The sequence below is a fragment of the Lacerta agilis genome, chromosome 7, assembly GCF_009819535.1.
Source record: "Lacerta agilis isolate rLacAgi1 chromosome 7, rLacAgi1.pri, whole genome shotgun sequence".
In the NCBI taxonomy this organism is placed as follows: Eukaryota; Metazoa; Chordata; class Lepidosauria; order Squamata; family Lacertidae; genus Lacerta; species Lacerta agilis.
In genome coordinates, this window is record NC_046318.1 from 51,609,729 (window position 1) to 51,626,309 (window position 16,581).

Sequence of the window (16,581 nt, forward strand, 5' to 3'; positions counted from 1 at the left end):
ATAGAAAACTATGCATGCTTACCTCGTTCCAACAGCATTTGTTGTCATCTGTTAGCTTTTAAACTGCTGATGGTTTTGTAATATTTTATTATAGATTGTGCTGGATTGGATTTGTTTGGTTTTCATTATTTGTCACCTGTTTTTGACCTGTGTTTTAAAGAGATGTAGGTAAGAATATCAATTTTAGGTTAGTATTTCTAGCAGATACAAGTCAACAACCTCTGAAAGCTCTCAAGTGGGTTTTGAAGACAACAGTCACCTCCTGTTCTTAATCACTCTCCTCTAGAGGTTCCACTTAGCTCGCACGGCTTATAGGGCTATCACTGTCTGTTATCCACAAATCTGTCTTTTTAAAGCCATCTAAGCTGTGCTTCTGAATTCCATAAAACTCAGCATTTATATAGCACTTTAGAATGTTTTAAAGTGCTTCACAAACATTATTCAGTAATCCTTGCAATATCTCTGTAAGAGAGGTCATTATAACTATACAAGTGAGACATGTAATAAAATGTTGCAGTGTATTCCCACCCTAGGAATACTGTTGTTCTAGTCAGGCTGGAGCCCTTTGGTGCTGTTCAGGGCTTTTGGGGGCAGAGGGGGGAAAGGGAAAAGGACACACACCTCTAGGCCTTCGCCAGCTGTCCTTTGTAATAGCTCAGGTTTGGGGCTAACTGCCAGTCCCAAACCTGAGCCTTCACCCTCTCCCCCTCCCCCCCTCCCCCCCCCCCCCCCCCCCCCCCATTTTCCTAGAAGCTAGAGGTCCACTTCCCTCATTTATCTGAGATCCCAGGAGAAACGCCAAGCAGTCTGCTCAGTCTGCCTCTTTCAAATCAGTGTCCAAACGAGCATCTGGAATGACATTTATTTCCAGTTGGGCTGGGGAGTGTTTGCTTTCCAACATCGTAATATATCACTAGCTAAACCTCGCTGATATATTATGATGTCAGAAAGAAGGTGGGGAGGAAGAAAGCAGTTGCTGGCCATACAGATAATCAGGATCACCATGCACAGGTTCTGCCCTTCCTGGTGAGGCCAGGTGGGCGGCGCTACTCTAGGCAGAGTGCATCAGCTGGGGCACCACATGGCATGGCACCTCATGCAGATGTGGAGCCCTGGAGCACTGCCAGCTTCCCTAGAGCTGCCAGTCACAGCTCACCCTGTCAATAGCCTCTCACTGCGCAAGCTGCAGCTACTGGGAGCCACCATTCCGCTCAGCAATGGGGGCACTAACAAAACATGTTCTGCTCAGCGATCAGTGCAAGGAGGAAGAGAGGAGGCAGCCCACCAGCTCTCATGCGGCCAGAGAAATAAGTGAAGGCGCTGTCTGTAAGGCAGGCAAGCCCCATTCGCATCTCAGCCTATCGAGGTTGGCGGCTGGGCTGCGGAGGAAGGGAGGGAGTGGGCGAGCAACAGGTGGCCTGATTGAAGTGTCAGGAGTGAGTGGGAATTCGTGATTGCCTTCTCCAAAATTCTGAAATCTCACAATTTCATCTTTAAACTGGTTTCAGACAAGATTTGTATCCCCTGGCTTTAATTTCCAGTTTGTTGGTTCTTTTTAGTGGGTATTTCTTCAAATGGTGGGTTTTCCTTATCTCTGGGTTTATCTGTTTTATGCCATGTTGTTAATGGCTTCCTTAGGCCTAGGTGGTGTTGAGGTGATAAAACCAGCAACTAAATTATGGTTACCAGATTTTTTTCAATGAATCAGGGGACACTTTTTTTTTTTTTTAAGCTGAGTAGCAACAGTAGTGGGGATGGTGAGGCAAAAGACCCTGGGCCCAAGCACATATGCATATTGTATAAAGGTGCAAAGCCCTTCCTTTGCACCCTGTGAAACATAAATGCTCTGAGTTTTTAAAAAATGGGGCAACGGCGTGCCGCCTACCCGTGACTCCGGAGCCTCCCCCGATCTCCTGCCCCCTTCCCCCTTTGTTTTGACAGATCAGGGGAGGCTCAGAAGTCATGGGCAGGCAGCCGTTGTCCAGGAGGGGCCAGCCTGGTAGTACAGTTGGCTCTGGCTGCCTTCAGGAGCTGCTCATTGCCATGGCGCTGGAAAAATGGCGGGCGCCATGGCAGCGAGCAGCTCCTGAAGGCAGCCAGAGCCAACTGCAGTACCAGGCTGGCTCCGGGCTGCTGAGGTTGCTGCTGCCACGTTTCCCGGGGATGGAATTTGTCCGGGGACAGATTTGCAAATCCGGGGTCTGTTCCTGGGAACCGGGGATGTCTGGTAACCCTAGACTAAATTGTACCACTTCAGGTTATGGGCGGGAATTTATTGAATCCAAATCCAAACTCTTCTTAGTTAGGTAAGTTTTTCTCTCTTTAGTTATTCTATCATTCAACATTTGACTCCAAGTCAGGTTGCAAGTGTATAAATATCATAACACACAAGAGGTGCACATAAAGCCAGTACTCAAATCAATTAAAAATCATAAAACCAGCAAATGCCATGGATCAGCTTTCAGCTGATGCCCTAAGGATAACATTGTTTCCTGCAACCATGTTTGTGAGAGAAGGACAATACTATTTAGGGGCACCACCTCTGAGAGAGACTGTTCTCATATCACCAAATAATGCACTAGCTCTGATGCAAGAGGTTGCATTTAGTAAATAAAGTTGAAGCTTTGAAGCTGCAAAGCTTGCCCAATATTGCACTTGCAGTTATCCATTCATTGTTACTAATGAGCTTATGATGCAGAAAAGTTTCCTCAAGGTAAAGTCCATCCCACAGCACTGAATTTTTTACCTCAGTCAGTATTGTACCATTAAAAAACCTTCTGACTTAGTCTGACATGAAATTAATGTGATTTGAAATTAATATGCAATTTGCTTTTTATTTGCTTGCTTGTTTTTTTTTTTAAAAAAAAACCTTGTAAGATGTAGTACAAATCAAATTGGAAATCTTGATGACATCTAGGCGTTCAGTGAAACTTGATTACTTGTTCTAAACATTTCTACATTGGTTAATTGCAATTACCCCATTTTTGCCAGGGAGTTCAGAAATTACGTTCTTCATTAAAAAAATGTTTGCAGAATAAACTAGTCTGATTCCTGGGTGCCGTCTTCCCTGTCCCCAGAAGCATATTGGCTGTATATGTTTTCTATGACTTTAACAATTCTTTATTAAATAATGTTTCCTGCTTGGCAGCGGGTTGGACTGGATGGCCCTTGTGGTTTCTTCCAACTCTATGATTCTAATAAATTAATCTGGTACTAATCAGGAAGTTTCCAGTTCGAATTTCACTTCTGCCATGAACTTGCTAGGCAGCTTTGGGCAAGCCATATGTTCTCAGCCTTGGTTACCTTGTCTGCAATATGGCAGATAATACTAACTTAGCTTTACAAGGTTGTTGTAAGGATTATGTCTATGGTAATACAAGTAAACACTTGAAAGCAGTAGCCCGTATCCAGTGTTCTTTGTCTGCTAGCACAAGACCTACAGTCGTACCTCGGGTTACGTCCGCTTCGGGTTACGTATTTTTGGGTTACGTACTCCCGTAACCTGGAAGTGTTTTTCGGCGCATGCACGTGACCCGCACATGCACAGAAGCGTTCTGCGCAGTTTGCTCATGCGCAAAGCGCGATTTTCGGGTTACGAATGGCAACCCGGAACCAATTAAGTACGTAACCCGAGGTACCACTGTATTGTGTTAGTTGGTTTTTGAGCTTTAACAGAGGAATCCAGTGCAGCACTTGCACTAGTGGAAACTCGTCGTGCAACAGATTGCACAGTCCATTGTGCCGCAGAGTTACCAACAACTTCTTTATGCATTCTGGTGTGCATCAGTGTTCTGCTGGTGCAAACCTTTTCACCAGCAGAGCCAATGTATTCATAGAATCTTAGAGTTGGAAGGGACCCAAGGGTCATCTAGTCCAAACCCCTGCAATGCAGGAATCTCAGCTAAAGCATCCATGACAGATGCCCACCCAACCTCTGCTTAAAAACCACCGAGGAGGAAGGAGAGCCCACCACCTCTCGTGGGAGTCTGTTCCACTGTCAAACAGCTCTTACTGTCAGAAAGTTTTTCCATATGTTTAGTCTCCTTTCTTGTAACTTGAATATTGTTTAGTGACTTTAACTTAGTGCTGCATTGGATACAAATGTTAAGAATTAAGCCTGAATGTTGCATTAATACAGAACTCAGTATCCTGTTTGCAATTTCATTGCATATCGAGTGTGCCTTATAATTTATTAAATGTGTAGTTAGTTAACTGAGCAACAGGATTTTGTGACTATAGAAGAAATTAACCTTAAGAGCTAGGCGTATAACTGACTTAGCTTATTGTAGTTCTTGCTGCTTGCTCACTCATCTGATTACTCTGCTTGGGGGAATAAGGTTAAGGACATGCTGTTGGTAAGTAGAGCATTTTCAGGGTTTTAGTTCAGCAGATGGGCTGTTTGGCTATATTCATACATTTGACTGCCTGCTGTGGCAGCTGCCTCAGCTGCCTGTTGTGTTCTTTTGTTCTGTTCTATCCAGGAATGGAACACAAGGAAGTATAGTGAATGGATTAATTTAAGGTTACTGTTTCCTGGCTTTCTAGTTTTTTTATCATAATCAGGCTTCATATGAGTTTCTTTTAATGAAATATTAAGAGCTCGGGATTTGTAAAGGCTTCATTTAGAATTGCAGAAAGCTGTAGTGTGTTTAAATACAACTTGTGTTTTACTTTCAACCTGATTTTAAAAATTTCTTTCTCTTCTTTTTTTAGGACTCGTAACACGAATTTGCTTGACACTCTGTGGTCCAAAAGAATTAAGGAAATATGGAATGACATGAAGGCGATTAGTTGAGGATTAAAGGCTTTGAAGACAAACACCTCAGTGAGGTGAAGCACGAACTAGTATTCTAGTTGTGGCTCTGAGACGCTGCGTGCTGGAACTAAGATGGCAGATCCAGGAATGATGAGCCTGTTTGGAGAAGATGGGAATATTTTCAGTGAAGGACTGGAGGGCTTGGGTGAATGTGGATACCCCGAAAATGCAGTAAACGCTATGGGGCAACAAATGCCTATTGATCAAGGATTTGCCTCATTGCAATCACCCCTTCACCATCCTCCTAATAGTCAAAATCAAGCAAAGTTGACCCACTTTGATCATTATAATCAGTATGAACAGCAGAAAATGCATCTGATGGATCAGCCCAACAGAATGATGAGTAATGCCCCAGGGAATGGTATAGCATCTCCTCACTCACAGTATCATAATCCTCCAGTTCCTCACGGTGGGGTACCGGTAGTCAAATGGGTGTCTATCCTGGTATGCAGAATGAAAGGCATGCACAACCCTTTGTAGATGGTAGTTCTATGTGGGGGCCACGGGCAGTTCAAGTGCCAGACCAGATAAGAGCACCATACCAGCAGCAGCAACCACCACCCACTCAGCCGCCACCACCAGCACCATCAGGACCACCTGGACAGGGACATCCTCAGCACATGCAGCCGATGGGAAATTATATGGCTCGTGGTGACTTTTCAATGCAACAGCATGGTCAGCCACAACAGCAGAGGATAAACCAGTTTTCTCAAAGCCAGGAAGGTCTTAATCAGGGAAATCCTTTCATTGCCACCTCAGGACCTGGCCACATGTCTCATGTGCCCCAACAGAATCCAAGCATGGGGCCTTCTTTACGACATTCAGTGCAGCAATTTCATCACCACCCTCCCACTGCTCTCCATGGAGAATCAGTAGCCCATGGTCCCAGATTCTCCCCTAACCCTCCTCAGCAGGGTGCTGTTAGGCCACAAACACTTAATTTTAGTTCTCGGGGCCAGACAGTACCTTCACCTACTATAAACAACTCAGGGCAGTATTCTCGTTATCCTTACAGTAACCTTAATCAGGGATTAGTAAACAATACAGGGATGAATCAGAATTTAGGCCTTACAAATAACACTCCAATGAATCAGTCTGTACCTAGGTACCCAAATGCCGTAGGGTTTCCATCTAACAGTGGTCAAGGACTAATGCACCAGCAGCCCCTTCACCCTAGTGGCTCACTTAACCAAATGAACACACAAACTATGCACCCTTCACAGCCTCAGGGAACCTATGCTTCTCCACCTCCCATGTCACCCATGAAAGCAATGAGTAATCCAGCAGGTACACCTCCTCCACAGGTTAGGCCTGGTAGTGCTGGAATACCAATGGAAGTTGGCAGTTATCCAAATATGCCCCACCCTCAGCCATCTCACCAGCCGCCTGGTGCCATGGGACTTGGACAGAGGAGTATGGGCCCTCGGAATATACAACAGAATCGGCCGTTCATGGGCATGTCTTCAGCCCCACGGGAAATGGGTGGCCACATGAGACCAAATGGCTGTCCAGGTGTTGGCCTTGCTGATCCACAAGCAATACAAGAACGATTAATATCTGGTCAGCAGCATCCCAGTCAGTCATCTTTTCAGCAGATGCCAACCTGTCCTCCCATGCCACCTCACCCAGGCATTCACCACCAGTCTTCACCACCACCACATCCTCACCATCAGCCTTGGGCACAGCTTCACCAGTCACCGCAGAACACACCACAAAAAGTGCCTGTCCTTCAGGTAGGTAACATGCTATTGAAAGTGTAATTATCTTCAGATATTTTTATTTTAAGCAGTTTTATTGATCCTTTTTATTTATGGATATATGGCTGTCCTGTTTTGCTTGTGGTAACTAAATTAGATAGCTGTCATCTCCAGATGACTTCACTCTCTCCTATTAGTTGATTTGTTCGTCAATATTTTTAAGAATCAGTTCTCCCTCCCCCCCTGAATATTATTTTATGCTGCACTCTATCCTGGTATCGGTAATGATGGAGGGTGGGATATAAATAATTTTAAATAAAAAAAATTAATGTATTCACTGAAATGCTTTGGTTCTAAATAGAATCTTTGGAACCATCTTTGGGGCTAATTTAAAATGTACCGGTATAACTGGGGCCCTGTAATTAAATATATTTTTCTGGAAACCAGGGAAAAGTCAAGGTGAAGGAATAGTTAGATGTTCCCCTGGAAAAAAGTTTACAGTACAATTGGAGAACAATAGATCTGGTATTTCCTGTTGGCTGCATGTTAATTTTAGTGCAAGAGAAATGAGGAGACCAGGTCTCAGGTTTGGGAAAAAGGTTTGTCTTGGATTAGATAAATGATTTATTGTTTGCTCCCTCTTTCTTCCAGTAATAGCAAAAGTTTAACACTCTGACCGCATTTTTTCTCACTGTTAATAATGAAACAGAAACAAAACTGAGCAAACTGTCATTTTACCCTTGTCTGGAATGGATGTGAAAGGACATTAGTGCTTGCTTAAAATAAAATTGCTGTGGTCAGAATCTGGACTGTCAGTGGAGTTTTTGTTTAATCTCATACATACAAAACACACAAAAGAAGGGGCAATTTGATAAACCAATTTTACCCCCTTCATATTCTAAAAGCTGCACTATAGTCATTACTACTTGTCTGACTTCTGCTTTGTTTGTGATACAATAAGGAATAAAAAGTTTCTCTTACAGACATGTATGCCATATTTTTGGGTTTTCAAGGGTAGCAAACCTTTCCTGCTTGTGAGACTATTAATTGAAAAAGTTGTCACCACCCAGACTGTAAAATGTCCTCTTAGGTGCTTTGAACTTTTTCTTGGTAGGATAGTATTTTTTTTCTGTATTACTGAGGACTGATGTGCTGAAAAGTTCAGTTTATTGCAGTTTTAATCAACAAAGACAGCTATATTCAGAACCGATTTACACAAAAATGGCCAAAGATGTATTAAATGCAAAGTCTCATGAGAATAACATTTTCTACTAGAGATGGAAACTTTTATGTAGCTGCAGAGACTTGTCTTTTGAAATCAAGATAGAAGGTCATGGACCTTTGTGTGAATTGAAATGGATGACCTGTCGACATGAAAGATATGGTGTGTGTTTTGTATAAATGGAATGGAAATATTTTTAGTAAGCTTCTGCAGAAGGACCACCAATTTGTTTTTCCAATTATAGTTTTCAGATTGTCCATTAACTATACTTTGGGTTAACAAACCACTCATTTTACAAGTTAAATATAGTAATTTCATCCATCAGTTGACTTCCTAGTTTACCTTGTTCAAATATGCCACCATTTGATGGCCTTGGCAGATAAATTCTGTATCGGCGTGGGCTAGGGACTACATAAAACTGATCACACCACGCTCTTTAATTCACTGTGGTCTTTTGGTGGTTGTGGTTAGCATGCCAGACATCTTGCTTATCATTTTATCCCATTTTCAACTCAGGTCAGCACTGCATTCATCAGTGAAAGGCCTATAACGGTGATAAATCACGTATCATCATACAAAACTGCCAGGCAAATTTCCATTGCTTTGAGTTCTTTTGCTGTGAAAGAGAATTAAAGGCCAGGTTTCATTCCACCATATTGCAAAATTTCTAAGAAGGTACATAGATAGGATTGTGTGGATTCATTGATAAGATAAATATAATGTTAACTGTTGTAAATTCAAATTGTAGAATTTAATTTCTGTAATGAAGACATTCATAAAAATGTGAATTGAAAAATTTCCCTTTGCACAGATTATTCTAATTATCATTGGAAAAAATTCAGTTTGCACAGGATGGGGAACCTCTGGCTCTTTGGCTGCTGTGGGACTCTTAACTTCCACCAGTTTCAGCCAGCAGGGCCGGGGTCAGGGATGGTGGGAGTTTTAGTTAGATAACATTTGGAGAACCACTATAGAGTGATTTAATCTTGCATGCTCCTTTTACTTGTATTTAGTAAACAAAGGTAAAAACTTTGAAGCTGCCAAGCTTGCCCAGTATTGTATTTGAAATTGGTATTTGTTCATTAGTGTTAGGTGACTTCAGTTACCCTCACATGGACTGGCTACATATGTGCTCCAATCACAACAAAAATGTAAACATTATGCTCTGAAACAGTTGGCCATGGAACTGGTCAGAGGATTGGTGACCCTGAATTTAATCTTAAGTGGTGCCCAGGATGTAGCGTGAGGTGTAGTGTTAAAAAGGAAGCTGAAAGGCAAAGTCAAAAGGGTCACATTTCCCAAATGCTTAGGAGTTGTTTAAAACCACAATATTAGAAGTTCAGCTAGAATCTATACTGTAATGTAGATAAAGAAAGATAACCACCAGGGCCAAGAGGATGCCAGTGTGGTCAACCGTGTGTCTGCTTCAAGTAACACTTAGCTGAATAGTAAAGGTAAAAGGACCCCTGACCAGTGCTGTCAAGTATCCCGTTTTCCCTGGGAATCTCCCATATTTCAAGCAGTTTCCCGCTGCCATCCCTTATTTTTTATATCCCTTTAATTTCCCGTTTTTTCAAAGGAAGCAGCTCCTCTTCCTCCCCCTGCTGGCCAGGGACTGGGAAGACCTCGCCTCCTTGCAGCCTCAAAGCAAGCGGGAGCCATTTCCCGCACTTACAGGGGGGCGTATTTGGCCCCCTGCATCAGCCCCTATCAGCTGCCGTCGAGCCCCTCAGCTAGACAATAGGCTTAGCTGGGGGGTGGAGCCTGGCTGCCTTTGAAAACGGGCGGCTGATGCTTTGAAATGTTACAATACAACGGAGCGGCGCGCACTTTGTAACTTTTATCCGGAGCTCGCTGAGCAGCTGAGGCGTCGTAGCCCACGGGCAGCGTTTCCAAAAAACAGTAAGCCTACTGTGCGCGTTCACACCAGTGCCGCCCACTTTTGCTTTTGGCTCTGCCCACCATGCCATGTGACTGTCCACGGGATAGGTGAGGCTGCTGACGCTGATCTCACTTTACTGGCCAAGGGAGCTTCTGGGTCATGTAGCCAGCATGAAAAAGACGCTTATGTCGAACCAGAGCAGCGCACGGAAACGCCGTTTACCTTTCTGCCGGAGCGGTACCTATTTATCTACTTGCACTGCGTGCTTTTGAACTGCTAGGTTGGCAGGAGCAGGGACCGAGCAACGGGAGCTCGCCCCGTCATGGGGATTCAAACCACTGACCTTCTGATCCCACAGTGCCACCCACGTCAGCTAGCCAAGCTAGGGCTAGGCAATAACTGGTTTTCAACATCGCAATATATCACCAGCTAAACAAAGCAATATACTGAATATCACAATGTCTGAAATACGGATGGAGCTATGTAGAGGCATTGTCTGGCTTCAGGGTTTCCCCAGCATCATTATTTTTGCATAGTGTATGTGCTTGTGTGCCCGTGCACACACACACCATGTCTTGCAGGTTTACTGTGTGGGATTCAGCACACCATAATCACATTGGCCACATCCAGCAAGGTTTAAGTGGCCTCCACCTCAACTTTTGATGCCTGAAGGGGCTCTCCAACAGTAACCTCACCTTACTATGGTAGTATAGCCGTGCCTTGGTTGTTGAACGCCTTGGTACTCAGATGTTTTGGCTCCCGAATGCTGCAAACCCAGAAGTGAATGTTCCGGTTTGCGAACGTTTTTCGGAAGCTGAACATCCGATGCAGCTTCTGTGACTTCTGATTGAGTGCAGGAAGCTCCTGCAGCCAATCAGTAGCCGTGCCTTGGTTTTTGAACCATTTCGGGAGTCGAATGGACTCCCGGAACGTATTAAGTTTGACAACCAAGGTAAGACTGTAGTTAATGTTATTAGTGATGCCTGTCCTTGGGATGTGTAGTGATAGGGCCCCCCTCCTTCCTTGCCTTGTTCCCTATCAGTAGGCAGTAATCAGCCAGTTTACAATGGGAATGTCTTCTCCGTAAGGATGAGGGCATACACTGGAACCATGTTTATCATCAGCACACAGACAGTTTTGTGGAATATTTTATAAACTGTGGATTTACCTACTTTGAAGATGGTGTTGAGAGCCAGATAACCCACATTGAAGTCTGCCTTGTGCAGGATCAACATGAGTCTTTTTCCAGGACACTGCTTTGTACATCACATTATCTTAGGCTGTGCATGACATTCAGAAACTCCTTCTGAATATGCATCATTCTCAGGAGGATCCATTTCCGCATGGACTTGACAACTCCAACATTCAGCTGAGATGGTAGCAATCACAACAATCACCCTTTCAACCACCAGTGCACGTTGTAATCAGAAACCCAAAAGAAATGGGTTGTAGCTAGCAAGAAGTTCCCTTTCTGAGCAGAGGATGGTGTCAGCTTCTCTAAAACACCCTCTGAACATTGGACTGCATGAAGGTAAAGGTACATATGGACTGCATGTTGATCTCCATCTTCTCTTCCATTTATTTGCTAGGGCTTGAGCATCTGCCTTCCTTTTGTCACAGTTTGGTGTAGGTTCTTTTTAGATGTGTAAGTCTCTGCTATTTCTAAGATAGTGTTTCATTATGTGAACAGGTTATGGGGATTGTGCCAAAAGCCTCATGGAAAAAGTAGGTTTTTGAGGAGGGATCTGAAGCAAGCAAGGTCTTGTTAAATCATGGGCAACTAATCTTACCATCCATGTATTGTTGGACTCCCAACAGCATTGCTAATGGTCAGGAAAGTGAGTGTCTTAGTCTAACATATGCAAATTAAAATCAATCTCTTCATCCAAGAATTGGAAAATAGCCAATGAGCAGTATTTTTAAAAAAGAGATGTGACTAATTTCAGTCCCAGATTAATTGGAAGAGCACATTATTAAGGTGATAATTGTTAAGTAAATAGAACAAGCTTTTATGAAGTTGAAGGTAGGAATAAACAGACATCTTTTATTTTGAGGGAAGTCTTAGTAAAGAGCCCTTCCTCCAAACATCTGCATTGGATTCGTGATATTTAATATTCATAAATAACCTGAAATCAGGAGTGAGATGTGAGTTAGCCAATTTGAGTGTGACATCAAGTTATTCAGGGTAGTGACAGGTTTGGAATGACCTGAACCCTAATAGGCAGATTAAAATATGTTAAATAAAAAAAGGATTTTTCCAAACTGAGTGAATTGCACCTACATAGCAGTAAGGTGTAATGTAAATAAGTGTTAATAAATAAAGTATAAATAAGTGAGACGTTATTTAGGCAATACTGATATGGCTCATATCCTATGATAAGTTCCATCTTCAACATTTGGAGCTAGATGACTGGTGGTGATTTGGTGAACCTAATTCTTGATTTCTCTACTGGAATATACACATGGAGTCTATAAACCTGTCATTTCACTTTATAAGCACCCAACTGGGTTGTGTTCAAACTGTGTTTTTGGAAACATTGGGCTCTACATTCTTCAGTGAGAAGATAAGTAATGGAGGATATACTTCTTTGAAATTTAGCTTTCCATTCATTACCTAACTTTTTGTGCAATATGCAGGCAAAGGGAAGTATGAAGTATGTTTTAGGAAATGTTCTCAGTTCATGTGGGGTGATGGCAAGCTACAACAGGTTAGGTCAGCACTCTGCATGAAATGAGTGCAGCCACACCCCAAAATCATCTGCATCACTGTTGTGCAGGGTTCTTTGGCAGGCAAGTTGATGTGAAAAGGCAGAAAGCTTGAACACTGCTGCCTTAAACTAGTGCATAATTGGCATCTTGTCTTTCCCGTGATTTCTTTTTGACACCTTTCAAAACTCTACTGCGGCAGTATTTAGCTAATTTAGAAGTTTCAGTCTTTCTGCTCGCAATTGGTACTTTCAATTTTAAGATGTATTTTAAGATGTGTCATCCTATTCACAAATGTTTGAGAAAAGATGAGAGTAAAATAAGCTTGTTTGCTTTGATATTGATATACTCCAGATTTTCTTTGCAACCATTAAAGTCTAAGTGCTACTTTAAAAAGGTCAAAGGACTACCTTAGGTTAGAACTGAGTTGCAATAAAGTATAGAGAGCTGTTAGCTCACCCCTTCAACATATCTTCTTTCCAGATAAATCACCCCATTCAACAATCTCAGTAGTTTCATGGCATTTTATAGTGTTAAAGATGCTTGATCTGAATATCTAACTGATAATCTAGTGTCTTCATGGCGTTTGACCAGTGGGATATCATAATTATTTTTAGGTTTTCGTTGTGAACCCTTTTAATAATAGCCATCATAAATGATTTCTCTGTTTCAAATTATTCAAATGTAAAATATGTAGTTTGTTAGTGATATTAAAATAGACATTGGTGTCCCCCCCTTGCAATATCCTGTGCTTTATATTTGCATTCCTCTCCCCCTTTCCCTATTTTAGAGAGGAATCACCAGTGTCACTCATGCACTGTCTGGTTATGATCTGATGTTTTACAGAAGGAAGTGGCTCAGAACTCCTGCATGGTTGAATGTTAGGGCGGTGAAAGCTCTCCTGCTTCATAGCAATTCATTTAGAGGTCAGCATGGTAGCAAGAAAAAATGGTAATTAGACCTTTTCAGTTAATAGAGGCTGTACTATAGACTGGCTTTTTGTGGAATGTGACTTCTAAAATCTGCTTCTGCTGAACAGCTGGTATTGGAAGGGACCAGAGGTGTAGAAGGCTGTCAACTCATCCACCAACTGGAGGTTTCCAACCCGTGTTGGAACATGGACAGTATGTTAATGCTATTTTACTGGTTCAGCAGCTTATACTTCATAGTTTCTAATATGCACACAGTACCAATGTTTGTTTGCTAACATGAGGCCATCTCGTATGTTTTGAAGTGTAAGTTTCAGTGTATACATTCTTTGTTGCTTGTCACCTTATCAACAGAAAGGGAAATCTGTTCCTTCTTACCACCTAGATTCAAATTCTGTCATTCACATGTTTTTGGCACTTACCCTTGCTGAAAGAGAGGCTTGCAAACCAATTTTAACAATAGATTTGGCATGATTGTGGCCTTCCTTCTTTACTTTTGCCTGTCTTGTACTCTGCCCAGAGGGAAATGCCTCTGTATTTTCCCTGCAGCTTCATTGATTGCATCTATCTTTACAAAGAAGATGTAAAGGCAGCTGCTGCCAGAGTGAATGACAAACTGGTTCCTTGGCGGGGGGGGGGGGATAGCCACCGTCATAGAGAACTGGGCAGAGGGAGCACAGTAGAGGCTGGGTGAGCTGGAAAAAAGGTTACAGTTAACTCAGTGCACAATTTGCTTCCGTTGCAATCATAAGTGGGAGCTGGAGGTAGTGAAGTGGCAAATCTACTGACACTTCCCAAATCCTGGTGACTTGGGTCTGGCCAGAAGGCTTTGGGAGTGGCAAATTTAACTAGTTTTCCTCACCTGCATGTTTGTTTGGAGCTTTCCCCACAAAAACAAACATTCTGTTGTGGTGGAGGCTCTGATCCTTGGGACTCTTTAGAGAATATTGGGGCTTTTGATCTGCTGATCCAAGGCTACATCTGTCTCACCTCCTTCATGCTCATGAGATGCCCTGTTTGGGGGCCTAATTTCCATTGGAAACCCTTCTGACAGCAGAGCCAAGACCCCAGAGTGTTCTGTGGGTGCAGTTGGTTTACAGTGATGGAGGTGGCCCCTCAGTAATGCATTTTTCCACTGGTGGGGAGGGCATTTCTGAACAATCCTACCTCCCCTTGAGCCAGCAGATTCCTCTGTTCTATTGAGTTCAAAGGGTGTTAGATGTGTAACCAAGTTTATTTCTACCTGTCTCTTGCTTCTTTGTTCAGGAACAATAAATTATTTGAGGTTGCACCATTGCAACTGCAATCAAATATAAGATGTATAAGTAGTGCATATATATTCCAGACTACTGTTAATAAAACAGAATGGAAACAGTTGTGGACTAGCACAATATTTTAAATCCTCCCTTCTACAAATATAATACTTTGTTTTTACAAAAATGTATACAAAATGCAACCTGAATTTTATACTAATGTGCTTAAAACTTTAATCTGGAGATATTTTAGCTAGATCAACATGAATATAAACAGTTCCTTTTCCTTGCCCTCAATTTCTTTTACAAAGAACTAAATAAATTGCTCTTTATAATGGGCTGGAGTTTCCAAACTGGGTATCGAAATTGTTAAAAAGACGATGGTTGTGTTGAGTAAGTAACTTTTTAAAAACTAGTTAGAAGCATTCTATCACATCTTGTGTCTCAGCTTGAAAAAAGTATCCTGTGCTTTTGAATTATCTATTCACAAGGCTGGCTGAAACTAGTTTGCCCAATTAGCATAAAAATAAGTCTGCAACAGCCAGCTGATCTGGTAGGCGGCAGCAGCATCACCTGGGAGGTTTCTGGGTTTGAATGTGCTTGAAAACCTGACCTGGATTTCTTGCACTGGAATAGTTACAATTCTCAGTTAGATTCCAAAATCCTGGCTCCAGATAAATGTGCCTCCTTATAATTATGAATATTACAAATTTATGTAAGTATTAAAAGTTATAAGGTGTTTATGGCCATAATGAATTGCATGCCAGCTTCGGTTACTTACCGTATATACCCGAGTATAAGCCGACCCGAATATAAACCGAGGCACCTAATTTTCCTACAAAAACTGGGAAAGCTTATTGACTCGAGTATAAGCCGTTCACCTTTGCCGCTGTGGAGGAGGAGGAGGAACGAGCAGCCCGAAAGCAACCCTTTGGGCTGCTCCTTCCTCTTCTTCCTTTGCCAAGTTTTGCATTTATGCGAGCAGTTCAGGAATGGAACAAGCTGCCTGGGGAGAGTAAAGAACCGCCGTTCTTGTACACTTCTTAAGGAATGGTTGACTGGGAGAGCGGGTGGCGGCACGAGCGGAGAGAAAGGCTTCTTTCTCGCCACCCCCACCACCCGCCTCACTCGAGTATAAGCCGAGGGCAGCTTTTTCAGCACAACAAATGTGCTGAAAAACTAGGCTTATACTCAAGTATATATGGTACTTTTAACCTGTGCTTACTTGGCACAGGATGTGTAGCTCCTGTACTGTTGATCAACAAAGATGTATCACATATGAGCTCCCATCCTTAACAAATGACCTGTAGGTCCCCAATATACCCTTTTTCACAAAGCAAGAGATTTTATAGAATGATGTGGGCTGAAGGGGAGGTTGTGTTCTGGTGAGGCATATTCTGGTGGTTAGAGAATGAACTATTAAATCCCCCTTCTGCAATACAGACAGGGATGACGATGACGACTGTTAATAAAATTGCATTTTAAACACTTTACCAGCACTTGGGAATATTGTTAGTATTATATCCTTCTTCTCTCTCCACGCACCTGAGAGGGAGGTGCATATTCATGGAGATCTGCTGACTTCGGCATAATGAGAACATCACAGTGGATGTAATGTATATGGGGCCTTGGATGACTGTAGGATTGCTTATACTTGCAGATTAACTGCAACATTACTTTTCCTGGGCCAGGATTTTGGTTCTCATTAGCCCAAGCTCCCAAAATATTGGTGGCAACATGCAGATCTGTATAAAGTGGAAATACTACCTCTTCATTGTTTTGTAGGTTGTAATAGCATAGGAAATTAAATATAAGCACATACAACTGCATTATGTACTATGGTAACTACTGTAGATGTTTGATAAATTGGCAGTTTGAATTGTAGCTAACCTGTCAGAAGAGCACTTTTATGCTAAAATTGTAGGTTTTGGAAGGCCTGTAGTTTGTTGTCCGAACAATGCTGGTACTAATCCTAACTTGTGGGTTAGTTTTATCCCCTGTCAGGCACCCTGTGATTGCTTCCTGTAGATCAGGGATAGGAAATGTGTGGCTCTCCAGGTGTTGCTGGACTCCAAC

General features: G+C 42.5%; 1 protein-coding gene across 1 annotated transcript in view; it reads left to right on the top strand.

Moving 5' to 3' along the window:
• CHD7 (chromodomain helicase DNA binding protein 7) overlaps positions 1-16,581 on the top strand; it is a 140,566-nt gene that overhangs the window by 29,332 nt on the left and 94,653 nt on the right. Inside the window, 2 exon segments of the mRNA XM_033155291.1 lie at positions 4,714-5,228; positions 5,231-6,549. Of these exon segments, the coding sequence (XP_033011182.1) occupies positions 4,889-5,228; positions 5,231-6,549 (1,659 nt within the window). The 5' untranslated portion in view covers positions 4,714-4,888.